The 19460-nt window shown below is 31.8% G+C and overlaps 1 protein-coding gene across 4 annotated transcripts; it reads left to right on the top strand.

Moving 5' to 3' along the window:
• Window positions 1-9215: 9215 nt before the first annotated feature.
• Window positions 9216-16548, top strand: LOC114742689 (probable disease resistance protein At4g27220). 4 transcript variants are annotated; one of them, XM_028931076.1, is made up of 5 exons: window positions 9216-9331; window positions 9427-9538; window positions 12363-12435; window positions 12774-15827; window positions 16254-16548. In XM_028931076.1, exon 4 carries the CDS (start codon window positions 12795-12797, stop codon window positions 15777-15779), a length of 2985 nt encoding a protein of 994 aa, XP_028786909.1. In that variant the 5' UTR covers window positions 9216-9331; window positions 9427-9538; window positions 12363-12435; window positions 12774-12794; the 3' UTR covers window positions 15780-15827; window positions 16254-16548. The 4 variants fall into 4 exon arrangements, with proteins under 4 accessions (XP_028786909.1, XP_028786841.1, XP_028786979.1 ...); XM_028931008.1 differs by having other exon boundaries at window positions 9488-9538; window positions 12363-15827; XM_028931146.1 differs by lacking the exon at window positions 12363-12435.
• Window positions 16549-19460: the final 2912 nt, after the last annotated feature.

Genomic DNA, 19460 nt, shown 5'->3' with positions numbered 1-19460 from the left:
TATCCACTCAGTCTTTTTAGCTCAAATATTTGTACAATTGCAACGTCTATCCATAACAAAGACCAATGAAATTTGTGTTCGGTGAAAATGCTGATGAAGAACAACCACTACATGATCAAGATGAGACTCAAATAGCTCTTTCTCTTTTGGAATACCTCACACTAACAAATCTTCCAAATCTTGTTGGAATTTGCTCAGAGAGGTATCATCCAAGGTGGCCATCTATAAAGATAATAGAATGGAAGGACTGTCCAAATCTGGTATGTGTTTGCCTCACATATTGTAACTTGATTTGGGAAAAAAGTTAAAAAATATTAAAGCTTTTCATATAATAAGATATCTTTATTCATGTGATTAAAAAAAATTTTAGCAAGCGGTAAATATCAAATAGTGTTCAAGTGAATACATATTAAGACATGATCCAGCCAATTAATTCATTCACGTTCTTCTATTATTTAAAATAGGAAAGGAAATTAAAATATCTGAAATCATACATCAGGCTTTTTGTGCATTTGAGTCTCACCCTCCCTTTGGTTTGGAATTACTCTGCAATATGAAAATAAAAATGCAATTACTAATAAGAACTTTTGTTTTAGACGTGCTTCATATTTAAAAAATAAAATAAATGTACATGCAGAATTTTAATTTTGTTATTTTGTTATTTCCGCCATTCGATTTATTTACCATTTCAATAGTCCACAGTAAACATTGACTTTTATGGGCCCCATATTATAATTTTTCCTTGACTTCATTGATTGTGACACGTGTGCATATATTTGCCGACATAAACCAATTGAACTAAAAAAATTCGTAACTTAACTTTATTGTGAAATGACTATTTTCTTAGACATGCATATGTCTGATCTTGTTTAATTTACCAAAAAATTAATAGATTAAGTCTATGCAAGAATAATACAGGTACATATAGAATTTTAATTAATCTCAATTTATCATTTTTTAGGAATTATGTTGATGGTTTTCTTCTTCTTTTCTTTTCTTCACTTTTTCCCCCTTTCACAAAGGAGATGCAGGAACTTAAAGGCCATCAATTGAGGAATGAAGAATGCAAGTCAGTGGCAGCTACAGAACCTATTGAACTTCGTAATTGTGGAGTACAGTCTATTTTCCTTTATAAGACTGGGGTTGGAGAACAAAGTCCAACATTTAAATACCTTAAAAAATTAACTTTGAAAAATTGTGCAAGACTGAAATTTGTCTTTTCTGCTCATATTTGTCAAAGTCTTCCTGAGTTAATTTCTGTAACCATATCTTGCTGTGAAGAGTTGGAGGCAATTTTTTTTGGGGAATGAAGAGACTCATAAGAATCTACCCATAACTGAATCTTATCTACTAACATTGAAGAGTCTGGCGATCTCTAAGTGCAACAAGCTTAAATTCATTTTCATGACCAGTGTGGCTATCTTAATACTTCCCCAACTAAGCACTCTAACCATATCAGATTCTTCTCAAATAGAAGAAATTTTCAAGTGCTCAGATATTGAGGATCATGACATTAACAGTGAAAAGGAGATAACATTCCCAAACATAAAATGTATGGAACTCGATAACTTGCCGCGACTTGTTAATGTCTGCCAAGGGTTTAAGTTGCATACAGGGGCGTTTTTCAAGGTTAAGGTTCATCACTGCCCAAATTGCATGCCAATTTTAAGTGCAACTATTCATTGGACTAAAGAGGTAACTAATATTCTGCATTTCCGTTTCTCAATACTGCAAATCTTTTCGATCTTTTATTTGCAAATATTGCATACAAAGGCTAGTTTGAAAACAAAAAATCCTACATTTACTCTAACATTCTCTTGTAGTTATTTACATGTATCAATTTTCACACATTTTATTTTCCCTCTCTAATATACTTGATCAACTTGTGACTATTTTGGTACTACTGATACAAATATGATATAAATTTTTCTGATACCATGTTACCTCACAATCAATGACAGTTCAAACTATAGAAGTTGAAGAGAAGAAGGATTTCATCTACGTAGTGCATTATATGTTTCAACATGATATATTCCTGCATACAAATCAAAGTTACTAAATTAATGAACTGCACCTCTTGACTTGTACAAATAGGTACCAATGTTAAATGTATTACCATCTCTTACATCTCTTTCTTTTCATAATCTTTTCAAGAAACTTAGAACATCTTATTTCGCCTACTTTTCACTCCTTAGAACATCTTATTTCGCCTACTTTTCACTTCTCTGTTATATGTAGGGACTTGTAAGGGAGTATGTGTTGAAATGCAACCAATTAAATAATAATGAGGCTCTCAATCTTCTGCTTCCTGTTCTGAATGCTAGACAGCTTGATATTCGAAGTCCTGGAGTTGAACACAACTGGTGAGTGATTGGTGATGATGAGGAAGAAGAAACCAACAACTCAGGAATGTTGAGATAAGAACAACAGATGGTGCGAGGTCTTGTTCCCACCCAACTTTTGAGCTTTCAACATCTTCATTCCTTAGAAGTAACTTACAATGAAAGGTTGAAGTTTTTGTTCTTAAGAAGCACTATTGTCCACACCAGCCTTCCCAAGCTAACTTCCCTACCCATATCTGACTGTGAGGAGTTAGAGGTGATTTTTGGACATAGTAGTGAAGATGATGCCAATTACGATGAGACGATTGTGTTTTCAAGCTTGAGAAAGATAACTCTAATACATTTACCAAAGTTGATGAGTGTTTGTCAGGTGTTGTAAATGTAGGCGCATCTGAGCAACATCTGGATAGGGAACTGCCCCAAATTTGTGGATTCAAGTTTGGGAAGGGCTCTTCAACAATTGGGAACAATATCGGTATGAATGAATATTCCATATCATCTTGATTAGAGTCTTCAAAATTAGATGGAACAATATGTGATTAGAATCATCATATATATATATATATATATCATTTTGGTAGCTGTATAAATTATATAGGGAATTTATAAATTACAAGGAGATTTTCAAGGACGTGAGGAAGGAAAAAAAATACTTATGCACGGATACAAGTAGATTTTCTTTCACTTTCGGATCACAATGGATGAAAATATATGGAATATATATGTGTGTGTTGCGAGACTTCATTTCACGTTTCTTTAAATATTTATTAAATATATTCTTTTAAAACTTTTCATATCAAAATTATGACTATGAAATTTCACCCCCAAAAAAAAATGGCAGTGAGAGTAATTGTGTGCGTGGTGATTCACAAACTATTTTAATAAAAAATATATTTTATAGGAAATTAAACTAATTCAATTATAAATTGATTTTTTATTTTTGCCTAAAACCATACACGGATGATATATAAACATTTGTACATCAGTACAGAGTGAGGAGTTTGCTTGGTATGCTTACAATGTATCTAATTTTTTGAAATCCTAGTTTTAAAAAAGAAACTTTGAATGCTCTAAATTTGATTGATGTGAATAAATTTGTCCTTTTAAAAAAAATGAAATTACTTGCCATAGGTTTCAACGGAAGATTATGTTCAAACTTCATCAAATGGAGAAAAAGAATTGCCAATAACTAAAGAAAAAGGGAAGGTGGTGATCTCAGGAGCAGAGTACTTGGGTTTGAAGGTATGAATGAACCTCGTATCTATATGGGAGGTACCGGTTTCATGGTCTTCCAAAACCTGAAGGATTTATTTGTGAGTAAATGTAGAAAATTGAAGTGTATGTTCCCAAGCGCTGTGATCAAAAGCCTACCATCTTTGGAGTGTATACAGATTGAAGAATGTGAAGAGATGGAGGAAATGATGTCATTAGAAGAAGAGCATCACTACTTTCCAAATGCATCTTCCTCTCATTCCTTCTGCTTCCCACTACTTCAATTTCTTGTAGTCGGGAGACGCAGAAAGTTGAAATGGCTCTTCCCCTCTCTGCCCTCTACTCATCATCTTCCACAGTTGGATTGTTCCTGGATTGATTAGTGCTCTAAACTTAAAGGACTTTTCAATCGCGAACTCGGAATCCAAGAGGAAGGGTTTTACAGCAACATACTTCCAAACCTGACAGATCTCGATATTAGAGATTGCCCCATCTTCTCCAAAATCACACTCACGGCTCTTCAAAGGTGCGCACATTTGACTTTAGATCATTCTGTTTTTTTTCCCCCTCTTTTGGAATTTCTTCTTTTTCTTTTTGCTGGGGTTATATTTTTCGATTACACGCACTTAGAAATTTTGGCATGTCACACCATACAAATTTTTGTGTCTTTTGAATTTTGAATTTATTTATAAAAAGAATTAAAGTAAAGGGCCAAATTCACAAATTAATTTTTGAGAATGCTTTTAAATTTACCTGTCACACAATGCATGTTTACCAGTAGACAGTCAGCATTTACCATTCACATAATACAAATTTACAACTACATCTGAAACAGATTTAACATTATTTACTACTTAAATAACACGAAATTACGGCTGGAATAATGCTAATTATTGTGATTACTGGCCCTTAGGCCTGATTCTTCCTTATTTATATACCATCTCCTAGCTCCCTGATACATGCTGCATATATGTTTTCCTCAGATCTATTATTTACTCTTCTAAATGTCATTTGTCTCATATTTGTACAGTCTCCGGGAGAAGAACCTACGAGCGATGCATTATCGCATGCAATAATCAAAACATTGCGGAAGGCATTCATATTTGTATCATTTTTATTTGAATACTCTGGGTTGTTGTTTCCATATAGGCACAAATACTACGTTCTCAACTTTCAATTAACACCTTTTGTGGCGCAGCATATATGAATTTTTATAATTAGTTTTTTTATTTTTGCTTTAATTTTTACAATGAAAAGAGTTTTTACTTACTTTCGCTTAAAAGAATTAATAAGTCGAAATGACCTAAAAATGATAACGAAGGAAATAACATGTCAATGCTTCTTCCAATTCAATGAATAAAATTTTCAAAGACGGCTTTAATATTCTTTTTTTTTTCTTTGTGGAAATTAGAAAGAAGGACTTATAGCCAGTAATATTTATTGAAGATGAATTATAATAATTGTAATTATTTAAAAGGATCAAATGTCAAAATAAAAATTTTAAAATACTAAATTGCCTCAATTTTTAAAAAAAAACTAATTAACCTTTTCCAACCAAGGTTATATCCATATCATCAATATATAATTTAATTATTAATAATGGCATCTATTCATTTATATCATTAAGTTTTTTTGCCCAATTGATATTATCTAGATTTATGTTAATTAATTAAACTCTATTCAATATAACATAAGTAAACTTAAAAACATAAGAAATTTTATTAAAGATGTTAAAAAAAATCATTGCTCTCCGTAAAAAATTTATATTTATATTTAAGTTTTTTGGTCCTTTTAAATAATTGCAGTTTTAATACTTGCTAATAAATATTATTCTCTCTAGGTCTTTCTCTACAATTTTCCCTTTTTTTTTTATTCAGCAGTCTTAGAAAATTGAGTTTAGAATATAAATATTATTAGAAAATTTTATCCACAGAAATATTGATGACGTGACCATTTATGTGTTTGGAAATCTTGTGACCAAACCATATATAGAATGGTCTTGTTTCTCCAATTTTACAAAAGGTATGTTTCCAAAACTTTGTAAAACGGTGACGGTAATGGAATTTCCCAATCCGCTAATGTTAACGAAAGTACTTGCAGAGTCTCCCACTTGGCTGTTTCTATTGATGAGCTTCAGTAACTGCACACATTTTTAAGAAGGTTTTGCGGGGGAAAAAAAACAGAGAGAACCGAATGATCAAATGTAATTATGAATACTCAGGTTAGAAATATCTTTTAAAATTCTATCTCATTACCTGCCAAAATCTAATTTTGAGTGACAGGTATGACTTGTCATAGGTGTTAAAAGATCTGTCTAAGCTGGGCATATATAGCTGGTAAAAAAAAAACAAAGAAAGCTGGGCATATATAATCTTGACTTGCAGGTCAACCAAAAATACCCAACAATTTAAAAGAAGTATCCTTTGGTCTACCCCAGCTTAAAGGACCTATTGCACATCCAAATCAAGCCAAATTAGTTTTGGATTAGCTTTAACCCGATGTCAAGAAAACAAATTTAAGAAAATTTATTTCATAATTACAATTCATCCAACAAGAATTATCAAGAAAAATGAGGAACACGGATTATTAAGAAACAAAAATAAATGGATACACTTTACCAAAAGAAAAAAGAAATAAATGGATACTGTCCTTTGATCTCCCTAATTTCTTTCCCTCAGCCTCCAAGTAAACCAAGTGTAGTGCATTTCACTAAGCTACAAATTATCAACTATCAAGACACCCCATTGACGATTGTGTTTCATGGTACGTACTTTGGGGCCTAGGAAAATGGAAAAGTGACAACAATTGGTTTTCTTTGCCCTTAGTTTTGGGCTTTTTTTCCAGACAAAAACTGTGATATTAAAATTGTTTCCTTTAAAAGTTTTATGCAAAATAAAAGTTATTTTGACTTTGGCTAAAGTTGCTTTCTTGCTCTGGTTTAGGGCTAATTAGTGGTTGTTGAATTACTCATTAATTAATTAATTAATTAATAAGATTAGATATGTTGTGATCCTCCAATTACTTTTGTTTGTGCTTTAGTTTACAAGCCTGGATCAACCCATGTTAGCGCCTAAATAAAATATACTAGCCACTTCCTTTTGTCTAAGATATAGCTTAATCGCAGTAGGGCTAATAATGACAAACATTATGATAATTATCACTTTTTGCCTCCACTATAAAAATACTTGCGATTATTAACGGATTTTTGCACTAGAATTACTAACGGATTAATGACAAAATTATAATTTTGTGACAAAAACTAGTAACAAAATCACTAAAAAATTAGTGATAGAATTGAATTATGTGACTAATTTCTCAGTAATTTAGCGATGTAATTTCTGTTGATAATATATGAAATTAGTGACAGAACAGTTTTTTGGTTATTAATTCTACAGGTAATAAACTTTTTTTTAATTTTTTATAGTGCTTTTCTTGCTGGGTGATTTCATTCCATTAAGTGAAGTGAAGGGTGACAAAAAAATGCATAAAATAAAGGTTTCCGAGGGGAACAGGGAATCTAGCCCAGGGAATTCACACCCGTGGTGTTACTTAATATTCTAATCCTATAGGGCTAGAGGAGGACGATCATTATAGCTACACCGCGTATTTCTTTGACTTTTTACTGCTTTTAGGCATATTTGCGTTTGGTTTGATTTTTTTAAACGTGATTTTAAAATATTTTGGGTTTGGATATGCTCAAAAATAATTCCTATTAAAAATTATTTTCAAAGTAATTAAAAATTTCAAGAATAACTTTTCATAATATCACCTGTGTGGTCCCCTAAAGATTTCAAGAAAGATCCATGTAAATGGCATTCACAACATGACGTAAGCTACGACAATTAGCGAGTAACTCTGCAATTTTTTTTGTGGGTTTTTTCTTGAAAAAATCCTAAAAAAAAAGTCTTGGAATATAGGAAATTTTTTATTGGGTCCTATAATTGTGTAAATGACAAAAAGGGTTAATGACTCAATCTGTCATTTGTAAAATAGAAAAAATTGACAATTTTGCCCTGACTAAACAAAAGTGAGTAGTTATTCTCTAAACGAATCTAGATAACGCTTATACTGTTCTAGTGATTACATGATTAGTTGTAATTAATAACAAGGTACCTTCTCATGAGGCGTTCCTGACTATGAAAAAATAAGTAGTTATTCTCTAAACGAATCTAGATAACGTTTACATTGTTCTAGTGATTACATAATTAGTTGTAGTTAATAACAAGGCCCCTTCTCACGAGGCATTCCTGACTATGAAAAATGAATTGTTATTCTCTACACGAATCTAGGTAATGTCTAAACTTTTATAGTGATTTCTTAAATTATTATAGTGAATAAATAAAAATGAGGATAAAATTGTCAATTCTTTTTTATTTTATAAACGACAAATTGGGTCACTGACCCTTTCTGTCATTTACGCAATTTCAAGACCCAATCAAGGATTCATCATATTCCAAGAGCTTTTTTTGAAATTTTCCTTTTTTATTTGTATATGTCATTTAAATTTAAATTTGTAAAGGGTATATATTTCCGTTGGTCTCGCGTTCTCGAGGTCGCCGAGATCCCTCTCGCAGGACAAGTCTCTTGTTTTGTTTATTTTTTTAAGGGGGAAAAAAAAAGAAAAATTCTGATTTGGAGGTTGACTTATAGCCGAGTTGGACCCCTTTGTACCACATCAGATTTGTCATTGACGGTAAGAACTAAAATTTGGAGCAGAGTCATGTCAACGTTAAAATACCAAATTATCGTCAAGTTAAAATTTGAACGAGTAAAAAAAAATAAATTTCTACCGAATTATTTTTTTTCCAAATAAAAAATGTCTTTTAAGTTTTCTTAGTATAATATCTTTAATAAGAAATGCCAACATTAGAAATATTAAATATTGATAAAATATTTTTAAATAATGACATATTAAACTTATTTTTTGAAAAAGAATAATGATTCACACAAAAAATCATCGCTTGAGACTCTGAGTCTAACAATATTAGTGTTAACTATATGACTACAAAGATACCTTATAAAATGAACCAAACAAATTGAAAAATGATATAACAAAAAGTTGATTAATCTCCCAGATAAACTAATGCAAAATAAAAATTCCGAAATTCTGAAGGGGGAAAAAAAGAAAAAGAAAAAGAAAATCATAAGATTGCTTTTTTTTTTTTTTTATTTATAATTTTCACTTTTACATCTGGTCTAAAGGCGCCTGGAAAGAGGGACAAGGTGTCCCTAAACGCGTAATAACAATCAAGCGTCGGCAGGCATGATTTTTTTGACCTTTTGATTTCATATGCTGAAGTTAAAGTTCACTTTGAGAGAAAAGGAGAGGAGAAGAAAACGAAAGAGCACTATCATATCCAAACCGAACGCTTGAGAAGTTCATGAAAAGAGGGGTGATTTGATTGCGGCTGAGTTCTGTTCATCTCTCTAGCCCAGAATAATCAGCTGAACCATATTGTGCAGGCTTCATTATCTGGTATCAACATCAAATTAAAACCTCTTCTTCTCCGCCTCTTTATAGTCTTTCATTTTCTCATCAGTTTTGTCTTCTGTTTCTTATACTTGATTAAGGCTCTATATCTCCCAACTTGCGACTTCCAACTTATTTGACGATTCAATCTGGTCAGGCTCTATATCTCCCAACAGGCTCTATCATATCCAAACCGAACGCTTGAGAAGTTCATGAAAAGAGGGGTGATTTGATTGCGGCTGAGTTCTGTTCATCTCTCTAGCCCAGAATAATCAGCTGAACCATATTGTGCAGGCTTCATTATCTGGTATCAACATCAAATTAAAACCTCTTCTTCTCCGCCTCTTTATAGTCTTTCATTTTCTCATCAGTTTTGTCTTCTGTTTCTTATACTTGATTAAGGCTCTATATCTCCCAACTTGCGACTTCCAACTTATTTGACGATTCAATCTGGTCATGGCAGCGCAATTCTGTTCTTCTCCCTCTTGAAAATCTACAAGCCAATACTGAAAGTGTAAGTTCATTACCGGTACCAAGCAATATCCCTATTCTGATTCAGATTCAGATTCATCTCATTTTCCCCCCACCTTAATTATTCTTTCACACATGTTTAGTTTCTTTTACCATTGTTCTATTTGCTTTTCCATGCATAAGAATCTGTGTTTTTTTTGTATATATGTATATATATCTCAATTCCCTACGCATGATATGAGTAACTTGTTAGTTGCTAATAATTGCTGCTAAGTGGGTGCTTTTTGATATGTGAAAGGGAAAATATGTAGCTGAAAGTCTCAAAAATAATACTGGCACATGATATATCACAGGTGTTTAACTCCTCACAAGCTTTTATTTTTGGTTTTTTAAATTTTAAAAAATGTCGTTTTTGGTTATCTAACACTTTTTTTGGGTCAAAATTAGTTATCCTTTTTTTTGGTAAAAGTTAAAATTAGTTATCTAATAATAACATTATTAAAACAAATAACAACATTGAAATTTTACAAATAGACAAATTATTCTCAGATGCTGACATATTGAGTTTAAATTATTAAAATAATAATTAATGAGACATAAAATCATCATTATATTATTGATACTAACAGTATTATGGCAAGATGAGTAAGAAAACACTTATAAAATGAATGGACCAAGTTGCAATTTTAAGTAAAATTATATGACATGGGATCCCGGCACTGTATAAATCAAATAGATGCCACTGCAACTGGGAATATATCTTTTTTTTTTTGGCCTGTAACTATTGATATATAAACATTCGTATTCTATCAAAAAAAGATACATAAACATTCGTATATCAGTAAAGAGTTTGTTCAGTATGCTTAAAATTTACTACAGTCCGTAATATAAGACCTAGTTGATTAATTTAAAAACATTTGAAAAATTATTAAATTACTTAATTATAAAATATGTTAAAACATGAAATTTACCTTTCGGTTGCTGTTATGTATATGAGGATGAAGCAGTAAAGCATCTCTGCTACAAATCAATAAAATTTTGATTTTGAAACTGGACGTATCTGGGTTGAAGGTGAAACGGTGCAGTGTGAGAACAAGATATATTATTAATTAATCAGTTCAGTCAATGAATTAATTAATGCCTGAATATTAAGTTTTATAAAAATTTATCCTCAAAATACATAACAATTTAAACTGTGTTTCTCTACAACGACACTTTTTTTTAAAATATTTTTATTTGTTTGGACTAAATATTTTATATTTCTATTAAAATCACACATTTTTATTCTAATATTGATTTGCACAAACTGTTTTGAAAATTTAAAGTAGGGAGAATTGTTATAGAATGTCAAGTAATGAACATAATTACTAAAAAATTCAAATAATAATAGAAGAATCTTCAATAACAAGTTTCATAGTAGGAAATAATAACTGCTCACTTATCATTAAAATTTACCAGTAATTATTTTATTTTTTTGGAACCTCATTTTACTTAATTCTCCCTTTAAATTACATATGCACACGGGGGATTTTTTTTATGGACAATACTTATGTTAAGTTTCTTATATTTATTATGTCAAATTTTTTAATCATACATGATCATGTGATATAATTTTAAAATATTATCATTTAATTATAAACTCGTGCAAAAATATAACACTTGGCCATGGAGGATTGACCTTGAAATAAATGAATATAAGAAACTTGATATTTTCCTTTTTTTATACTGAAGATGAAAAACAATTCTATCACGAAAAATATTCACAACTTCTTAAAATAGAATGTATATTTGTACAATTTTAATAAAAATATTTTAAAAACGTAAACCAAAAAGTAGTTTAATGTCTTAATTTTAAAGTATGAATATAAAGCATAAAAGTATTTACAAAATGAATCATGTAATTAAAATGAATGATCCTTTTTTCTTGTTCCTTAATTGTTTCTTTTAGTCTGTCGGCAACAAACTAAATTAGTAGTATTGCTGGAGCAGTTTTCATCGTCATTTATTGACAATTGATCTCTTCTTGAGTTGGTCAAGAAATCCCTTTTTTCCCCTTTTTTAATTAAAAACAAAAACAGAAGGAGAGATGGATAGTGTGTAATTATTTTACTACTCTATGCTATATATCTTTCTGTATCGGTTGCCTTTATTGAAAGGATCATATGTAATTATCCTCTTTCACATATTTTTTCTTCTTTTACATTTTTTATTTTTAAGCGTTCTCTTCTTCTTTCAAAAAAATAGAAAGATAACAACTTTAATTTTCATCTTTTCTGTACGCCTCATTATCATAATTAAATTCATACATTTTTTTAAAAAACTAAAATTATTTTAAAAAATACAATAGAGAGAAATAAGACAATATATATACATAGAATTTTATCTTTTATACTGCTAATTTGATTGATCAATAATTCTCTATTTTATCTTCCTTTCAATGTATTATTTTATAAGTCCAAACCAACCGATAACAAAATAGTAGCGACTTGTCCCCCCCCCCCCAAAAGAAAAGGCAACTTCTACTGCATGGTTCTTTATTTCATTTATTTAATTTAGTCATTTATCAAATTGCAACCGTCACTAGCACTACATTCAATCCAAAATTTCCTGTTTGTTCCTTGGAAAGTCTTAGGAAAAGCAAAAATCACAAGTCCCAGTGATATTTATTAACCGGAACTCACGATTTCTTCAACTTTTTCAATTTTAAATTCATATTTTGGGTTCCATTGGAATTAAAAATTTATCTAATCGAATTATCGACTTTAAATTTAAGGCTATTTTTATTTGAAAAAACAAGAAAATAAAGGAAAAAGAAAGAGCACTGTCATTTCCAACCGAGTTTACTATGAAAAGTGTGGTGATTGCAGTGGAATTCTGTTCAGCTCGCTCTTTAAACTTTGCTAGCCAACAATCACCAACTGAATTGTGGAAGCTCCTCTGGTATGAAAATCAAAACCTCTTTTCTTTGCCTCTTCAATTTAGTCTTTCATTTTCTGATCAGTGTTTTCCATTGGTTTCATGAGGGTCTAACCGCGATCACGCTCTCAAAGTATGAGTGGCTTGTTGATAGTTATGCTAGGAATTTGTTACTTACAAATCACATGTGTTACTTTTTTCCTTTCAACTTCGCACTGACAGAAAGTACGATCTAAAATATAGTAAATTTAGTTACTCTAGTGTCCGAAAATAAATAGCTGGGAAAAATTTTAGATCTCATAGCAAGAACGATTAAGTATGTAAGAGGCTTCCTATTCTACATCATGAAATTTACCTTTCAGGAATTGTCGGTACATATTGGAATGGATGACGCAGGAATATCAGCAGCAGCAAAGCTTGCTGAATATTTGGTGGATCCTACTTTGCACCAATTGCAATATTTGTTTTGTGTTGGCAAAATCACCAGAAATGTTGAGACCAAAAAGGAGGAATTGATACTGAAGCAAGGGAGGGTGCAAGAACTTGTTGAAGAAGCCATTAAGAGGACTGAGAGGATCGATGATGAGGTTAACAAGTGGATGAATGAGGTGGTAAGCCTCATAGCAGAGGTGGAGAGCTCGGTGCAAGAACTAAAGGCCAACAATAACTGCTTCCAACGGTGGTGTCCTACTTGGAGGAGATATCATCTCTGCAAAGTGTTGGTGAAGACAGCCCAGCAGATGACAGAGTTGAATGCAAAGAGTGATCAGCTTGAGCCATTTTCTCATCATGTTATTGTTCCAGATATAGAGTATCACTCTTCTAAGGATTTTATGGTCTTCAGATCAACAGAAATGGCATATGATGAGCTTTGGGAGGCACTGCAAGATAGTGATAGCTTTATTATTGGGTTGTGGGGCATGGGCGGTTCAGGCAAAACCACCTTGGTCAAGGAAGTGGGAAAGAAATCCAAAGAATCAAAGCTGTTTGATCGAGTTATAATCACAACAATTTCCCAAACTCCAAATATAAGGAAGAGCCAAGGTGAAATTGCAGACTTATTGGGACTCGAGTTGAGGGAAGAAAGTGAAGCAGGAAGGGCAAGAAGAATTGCAATGAAATTACAAAGTCCAAAGGAACAAATTCTAATTATATTGGATGACGTGTGGTCTATGCTAAACCTTGAGGACATAGGGAATCCCTTTAGGAATGAAGGTCCAAGAAACTGCAAAGTTCTTTTTACCACGCGTCGCAAGGAGGTATGTACTTTGATGGATTGCCAAAAAACTATTTCATTGGGTCTGCTAACAAAAGATGAAGCTTGGGATCTATTTCAAACTCATGCTAAAGTAGATGATGGTGCAATAGAAGTGGCTCAAGAAGTTGCCATGGAATGTAAGGGGCTACCCATTGCAATTGTGGCTATGGGGAAGTGTTTAAAAGGAAAAGGACTTGATGAGATAAATGTAGTATTGCATAGGTTGAGACATTCAAAGCCAGTTGTTGTGGATGAAGGAGGGAGTGATGCTTATGCTTGTCTCAAGTTAAGCTATAATTATTTGAAAACTGTAGAAGCCAAATTGTTGTTCTTGATATGTGCTCTATTTCCTGAAGATCATGAAATCATCATTGAAGATCTTTTTAGGTATGGGATTGGGTTAGGATTATGCAAAGATGCTGACTCATTTGAAATAGGAAGAAGTCAAGTTATAGCATCTATATATGTTCTCATTGACTCTTCGTTGTTGACGTATTATGTCAACTCTTGGAATGAAAAATGTGTGAAAATGCATGACATGGTTCGTGATGTAGCTTTATGGATAGCACCTAAAGAGCTTGGGACTATTATGGTAAACTGTGCTAAAGAATTTAATGGATTGCATGAAGATGAAGCAGCAAAAGATTGCTATGCAATATCTTCATGGAATAGGAAGAATGAAGTACTTCGATTTCCTTCTCAACTGGACGCTCCAAAGCTTGAGCTTATGTTGATAAATTCAAGCAAACCCATAGATTTATCACGGGCATCATTTGAAGGTGTTAAAGGACTGAAAGTTGTAGCTCTGAACAACAATGGACCATTCTATTTGACAAAATTGCTTCCTCAATCAATACAATGGTTGTCTAATCTTCGAACTTTGCGCTTGCGAGATTGGGATTTAGGTGACATTTCTTTTGTGGTAAGCCTAAAAAGACTTGAAATTCTTGACTTGAAAGGAAGCAGATTCAAAAAATTGCCAAATGGAATTGAAAACCTAATCCATCTAAAACTGCTCGACTTGTCATGGTGTATAGCTGAAGAGTGTTTTTATAAAGCAATAGGAAGGTGTTCACAACTAGAAGAATTGTATGCTTACATAATACACCCTTCAAGATGCACAATTTGTTATGAATGCTTTGTGGGTGTCCCTGCTCTTTCAAAATTGGGAAGGTATACGTTGGAAATGGGGCCACACAACAAGACTATGTTCCAGAATAAAGGCATAAGAGAGATATTCTTTGCAGAGTTAAATATCTCCATCCCAAGTGCAATGATCAAGGATCTTGCACAAAGAGCAATTGCAATTGAATTTTATAAGCTTCAAGGAGGTTGCAAAAGGTTCAGTCCAGATGTGGTTCAAACTGTAGGAGGCATGAATGAGTTAACTAAACTCTGTCTTCAACATTGTTGTGAGATCGAATGCTTTACTGATCAAACTACTCCTCATGAAGACATAGTTGTCCTTAGATTGGTTGAGCTGGTGTTGAAGTATATGGATAATCTAAAACAACTATGTTATGTTCCTTCAAATGTTAGCTTATTCCTAAATCTAGAAAGTCTAAACATAGAAAGTTGCCCTCAATTGGTCAACGTGTTTCCTGGTAAATGTAACTTAGGCAACCTTAAGTACCTCAACATTGTCAACTGTCCGATGTTGACATCCCTCTTCCCTATCTCTGTTGCTTGCACTTTGCTATCGTTAGAACAACTCTCAATAAATGAATGTCATGAATTGAAGCATGTAATTGAGGGAGAGGATGGTATTGTTGACGCATGGGAGGATCCGATGTTCCCAAAATGGGAAATTCTGTCTGTCTGGAATTGTAACCAATTAGAATCTATTTGCCCAAGCTTTTGTGTTCAAGGGTTTACACGATTGAAATCTATATTCATAAAAGATGCTCCTCAGTTGAAATTTGTATTTGGTGAAGCAACTTCAATATGTGATGGAATGGAGACTAGCATAGTGCTTCCACTTTTAGAAAATTTCAGATTGGAAAACCTCCCAAATCTACTCAGAATTTATCCAGAGAGCTATCATCTACTGTGGCCATCTCTAATGAAAGCAGAATGGACAAACTGTCCAAAGATAGAATACTTCATTTGATTCTCTCATTATTGGTTCAGAACTATAAGGCAACCACGTCGAAATATGGTATGCGTTTACTCTTTGATGCTTCCATTTGATTTTCATAATATGTTGAAGAATACAGAGAATTAGTAGTTTTCTAAATATCTTAGTTCATGTAATTTTTTGAGGTATGCATGAAAATAACAAGTAGGGTTATCAAAAGATTGCCTTACTTCAATAATACATCTTTCCGCGCTTCGAATTTTTCATAGATGTATTTGAAAATAAACAATCAAGGAAGTCGATAAATCCCCATCTTATTAATTTTTTTATCTCTTATTATGAGAATTTTATCTTTTTTGGGCATAATTAATTGTTAAAATACATAGTTAGATCACAAGGCTATTTTGAAAATTAAACGGATGCTATACTTTGCTAATAACTATGCATCTTAAATATTTTCTATTTATTTGGACATATGAACCTACCTTTATTGATTTCAATATGCAGGTGATGATATGGGAACATTTATCAAGTGGTAAAGAAGGATGAGGTCGCGCCACTTGGCTTGATGAAGGGCGAAATTGGAATTAACGAGTGCATGTAACTGTAAATTTTATTTTTACTTGAAAAGAGGTGACATAAGTTTGGACTTTAATGGTTTCATGATGGGTTAGATTAAATCTAGGCTTTGAGCCACACAACAGCCATAAGTTTGAATTGGATTATGCAATTTGAGTGTTTTCATATGCTAATATATACTTTTAGTTTGAGTTCTATATTGGAATTAATTCTTAACGTTTGATTGTTGAGTGAGTTAATTGTTTAGAGCTTGCTTGAGAATTGTATTGATGTTTATGTTTGTATTGTAGTTGAGTTCTTTAATGTTGTTTGTTCTAGCATGTTAGTGCAAGATCATTCCATTAAACTGAACTCGTTAAAAGCAAAGAATCACATCTAACCCATCTCTCTATATTTGTCTTTTCAAATATTCATGTTTGTATTACCCTTTTGTCTCGATAAAACAATGAATTTTATTTCCGAAATTACCCTTTTCTCTCAATTATTTTGTCCCTTCACAAACAAATATCTTATACATCAGATTTAAGCGATGGATGTTTTGAGGAAAAAAGAAGAATTCTAAAAGTTACCCCACAATCATACCAGAGCTCGTCCTCAAGCCGCAATGTGCCTGCTGGGGTTTCACCATCCTCAGTTGGTTCAATATATCCTCGCCCAGAGCTAATTTTGATAAATATAATCCCATTATGAGTTCATGAGTAGTGGCTTTGTCATTTTTTTTTCCAAATAACTTTGCATTTTGATCCGGATTTTAGCTGCCATGTAAATCAAGTACTATATATATATATATATATATATAAACACGTACACACACATATATATGTTAAAGTATACTTTCGGTCTTTTAATTTTATACAAAATTTTAATTTAATCTTTTAATTTTTAGTTTTTGAGAATGAAAAGGAAAGACTTGAAAGGAGGAAACAAAAGAGCTAACAGCTACGCTACATCATCTCTGAGACGAGATAAATATTGGTCTGATCGATTAATTTTAAAATATATATTTTTAGTCATTTAACATCAAAATTGTTAATTAAAATAATGATATTAAAATCCTGTGTTAATAAATTATTCTTAGATGTTAATATATTAAGTTCAATTTTTGAAATAATCATAACTGTCACAAAAAATCATTATCTAATGGTAACAATTTTAAGGTTAAAGAACTAAAAATATATTTTTAAAAGTAAAAAAGCCAAACTAAAACATTATATAAAATTGGGTTAATATAATAATTGGCCTTTATAGTTTGCATTTATTTTGCTTTTGGTCTTTATACTTTTAAGTCATCAGTTTTGGTCTTTCAAGTTTTATTCTGTTTATGATGCTTGTCCCTATAGTTTAATAAGGACCTAAACAGTGTTAAGTTTACTAACGTATCACTAACACCGTTTATTCTATTGGCATGTCATGCTGACTAAGCAAAGGTAACTGGATATGTTATTTTAATTATTAAAAAAAGAGCAATCATCCTCTTCTCGCCGTACATCAGCCTCATCATCAGAGTTGCATTAGGCATTTCCTCCGCCAGCTCTAATGGCATCCTCCCCTCGTCTCCTGATTAAAACTCACTCCTTCGACGGTGTCCTCCACCGATCACGTCGTTGGAGAATGCATATAAAAATGAGGTGATTTATTGGTGAAAGAATTGGAATCTAAACTATTAATTAATCAACTCCATTTGCAATTATTATTAAAACAATTTATTACATGATATTCTATGCAACATCAGTAATTTCAAATCAAATTTTAATGAAGACAATATCATTTCGTATAGTTTCCATATTCATTTAAGCAATAATAATAATAGGCCTTATTTTGGGGGTTGACTAAATGGATTGCATAATATTGTCTATCACCAGAAATAAATTTCTTTATTTTTTTAGGCACCTCTCTCTACTGAAATTTGAATATTAGTTTATCATGCGATAGGTAACGGACTACCCCAAAAGCAGAAGATTTATCAGCAAACCGGGCCAACGACATCAATATATAACAATAGATTATCGTATACATCAGCCGAGAGTTGGCATGGCTTTGTTTCAACAGAACAGAGCAAGGTAATGTCCAACTACTCATTTTCATATCGTGGAAGCTTATCTGGTATGAACATGTGTTACCTGTCTTTCTTTCAACTTGGCACTGATCTGATGAAAAAACACAATATATAACAATAGATTTAGTGAAAAGTAAAAAAATTCAATTTGAAATGCTTGTCACTCCTAAAAAGTAAAAGAAATGCGCAACAGAGCAAAACAGAGCAAGGCGATTGTTAACAAACACGAGATTGTCAATAATTTTTAAACATAGCCAAGTATTTGTCAACAAGCCTTCAAGAATATCAAGAACAAGATGTGATTGTCCACAAAAATACATAATTGTAAATATAATGAATTTTAAAACCAGAAAAGATTAAGTTATGAAGACCTTGGCTCTAACAAAATCATTTATTTTTGAAAACCTTTTAGATTTACTCTGTTATAAATTTCTTACCTGCGTTAAAATCTTCAGACCAAATATAATAGACCTTTGTGTACTCTTCAATCATTTGTAGACTGATTTGATTCTTTAGCTTCATTCTTTCAATTAACTATTTATTTTCACCTCTGCAAAACAATCTTCTCTATGATTTCATCTATACTATGCATGATATATTTCAACATGATATACTCCTGCATACAAATTAAAGTTACTAAATTAATGAACTACATCTTTTCACTTGTCCAATGTATTGCAATCTCTTACATCTCTTTCTTTTCATAATCTTTTCAAGGAAGTTAGAATATCTTATTTCGCCCACTTTTCACTCTTGTGTCATATTGACAAACTCAATTATTTTTATATATTTTGATATTTTTTATATGGGTTTTGTCAACTTAATTGGTCCCTTTTAGTCTTAATTGATTGTTAATTGATTTAATATGTTTTATTTTGATTTATTATTTTATAGGGGTAAAATTATCATATTTTGGTTTAATTATGATTAATTGATTTTTAAAGACAATTAATACTACTTTATTCTTAAATTTTGATTGCAGGTTTTTGAAAGATTAAAAAAAAAGAAAATAAATAAATAATAATAAGGGGGGAAGCAAAACACAGCGTTTTGCTCCCACCCTAAAATTTGATATTCAT

The sequence above is a fragment of the Neltuma alba genome, unplaced genomic scaffold (assembly GCF_004799145.2).
Source record: "Neltuma alba isolate B1F8T4 unplaced genomic scaffold, ASM479914v2 tig00000105_pilon, whole genome shotgun sequence".
Classification (NCBI taxonomy): Eukaryota; Viridiplantae; Streptophyta; class Magnoliopsida; order Fabales; family Fabaceae; genus Neltuma; species Neltuma alba.
The sequence above is the reverse complement of the archived record's forward strand: the minus strand, read 5'-3'. Positions and strand labels throughout refer to the sequence as shown.

Bases quoted from the DNA above. Each gene is read 5' to 3' on its own strand.
- LOC114742689 (XM_028931008.1), top strand. From the start codon at position 12,756: ATGAAATTTACCTTTCAGGAATTGTCGGTACATATTGGAATGGATGAC.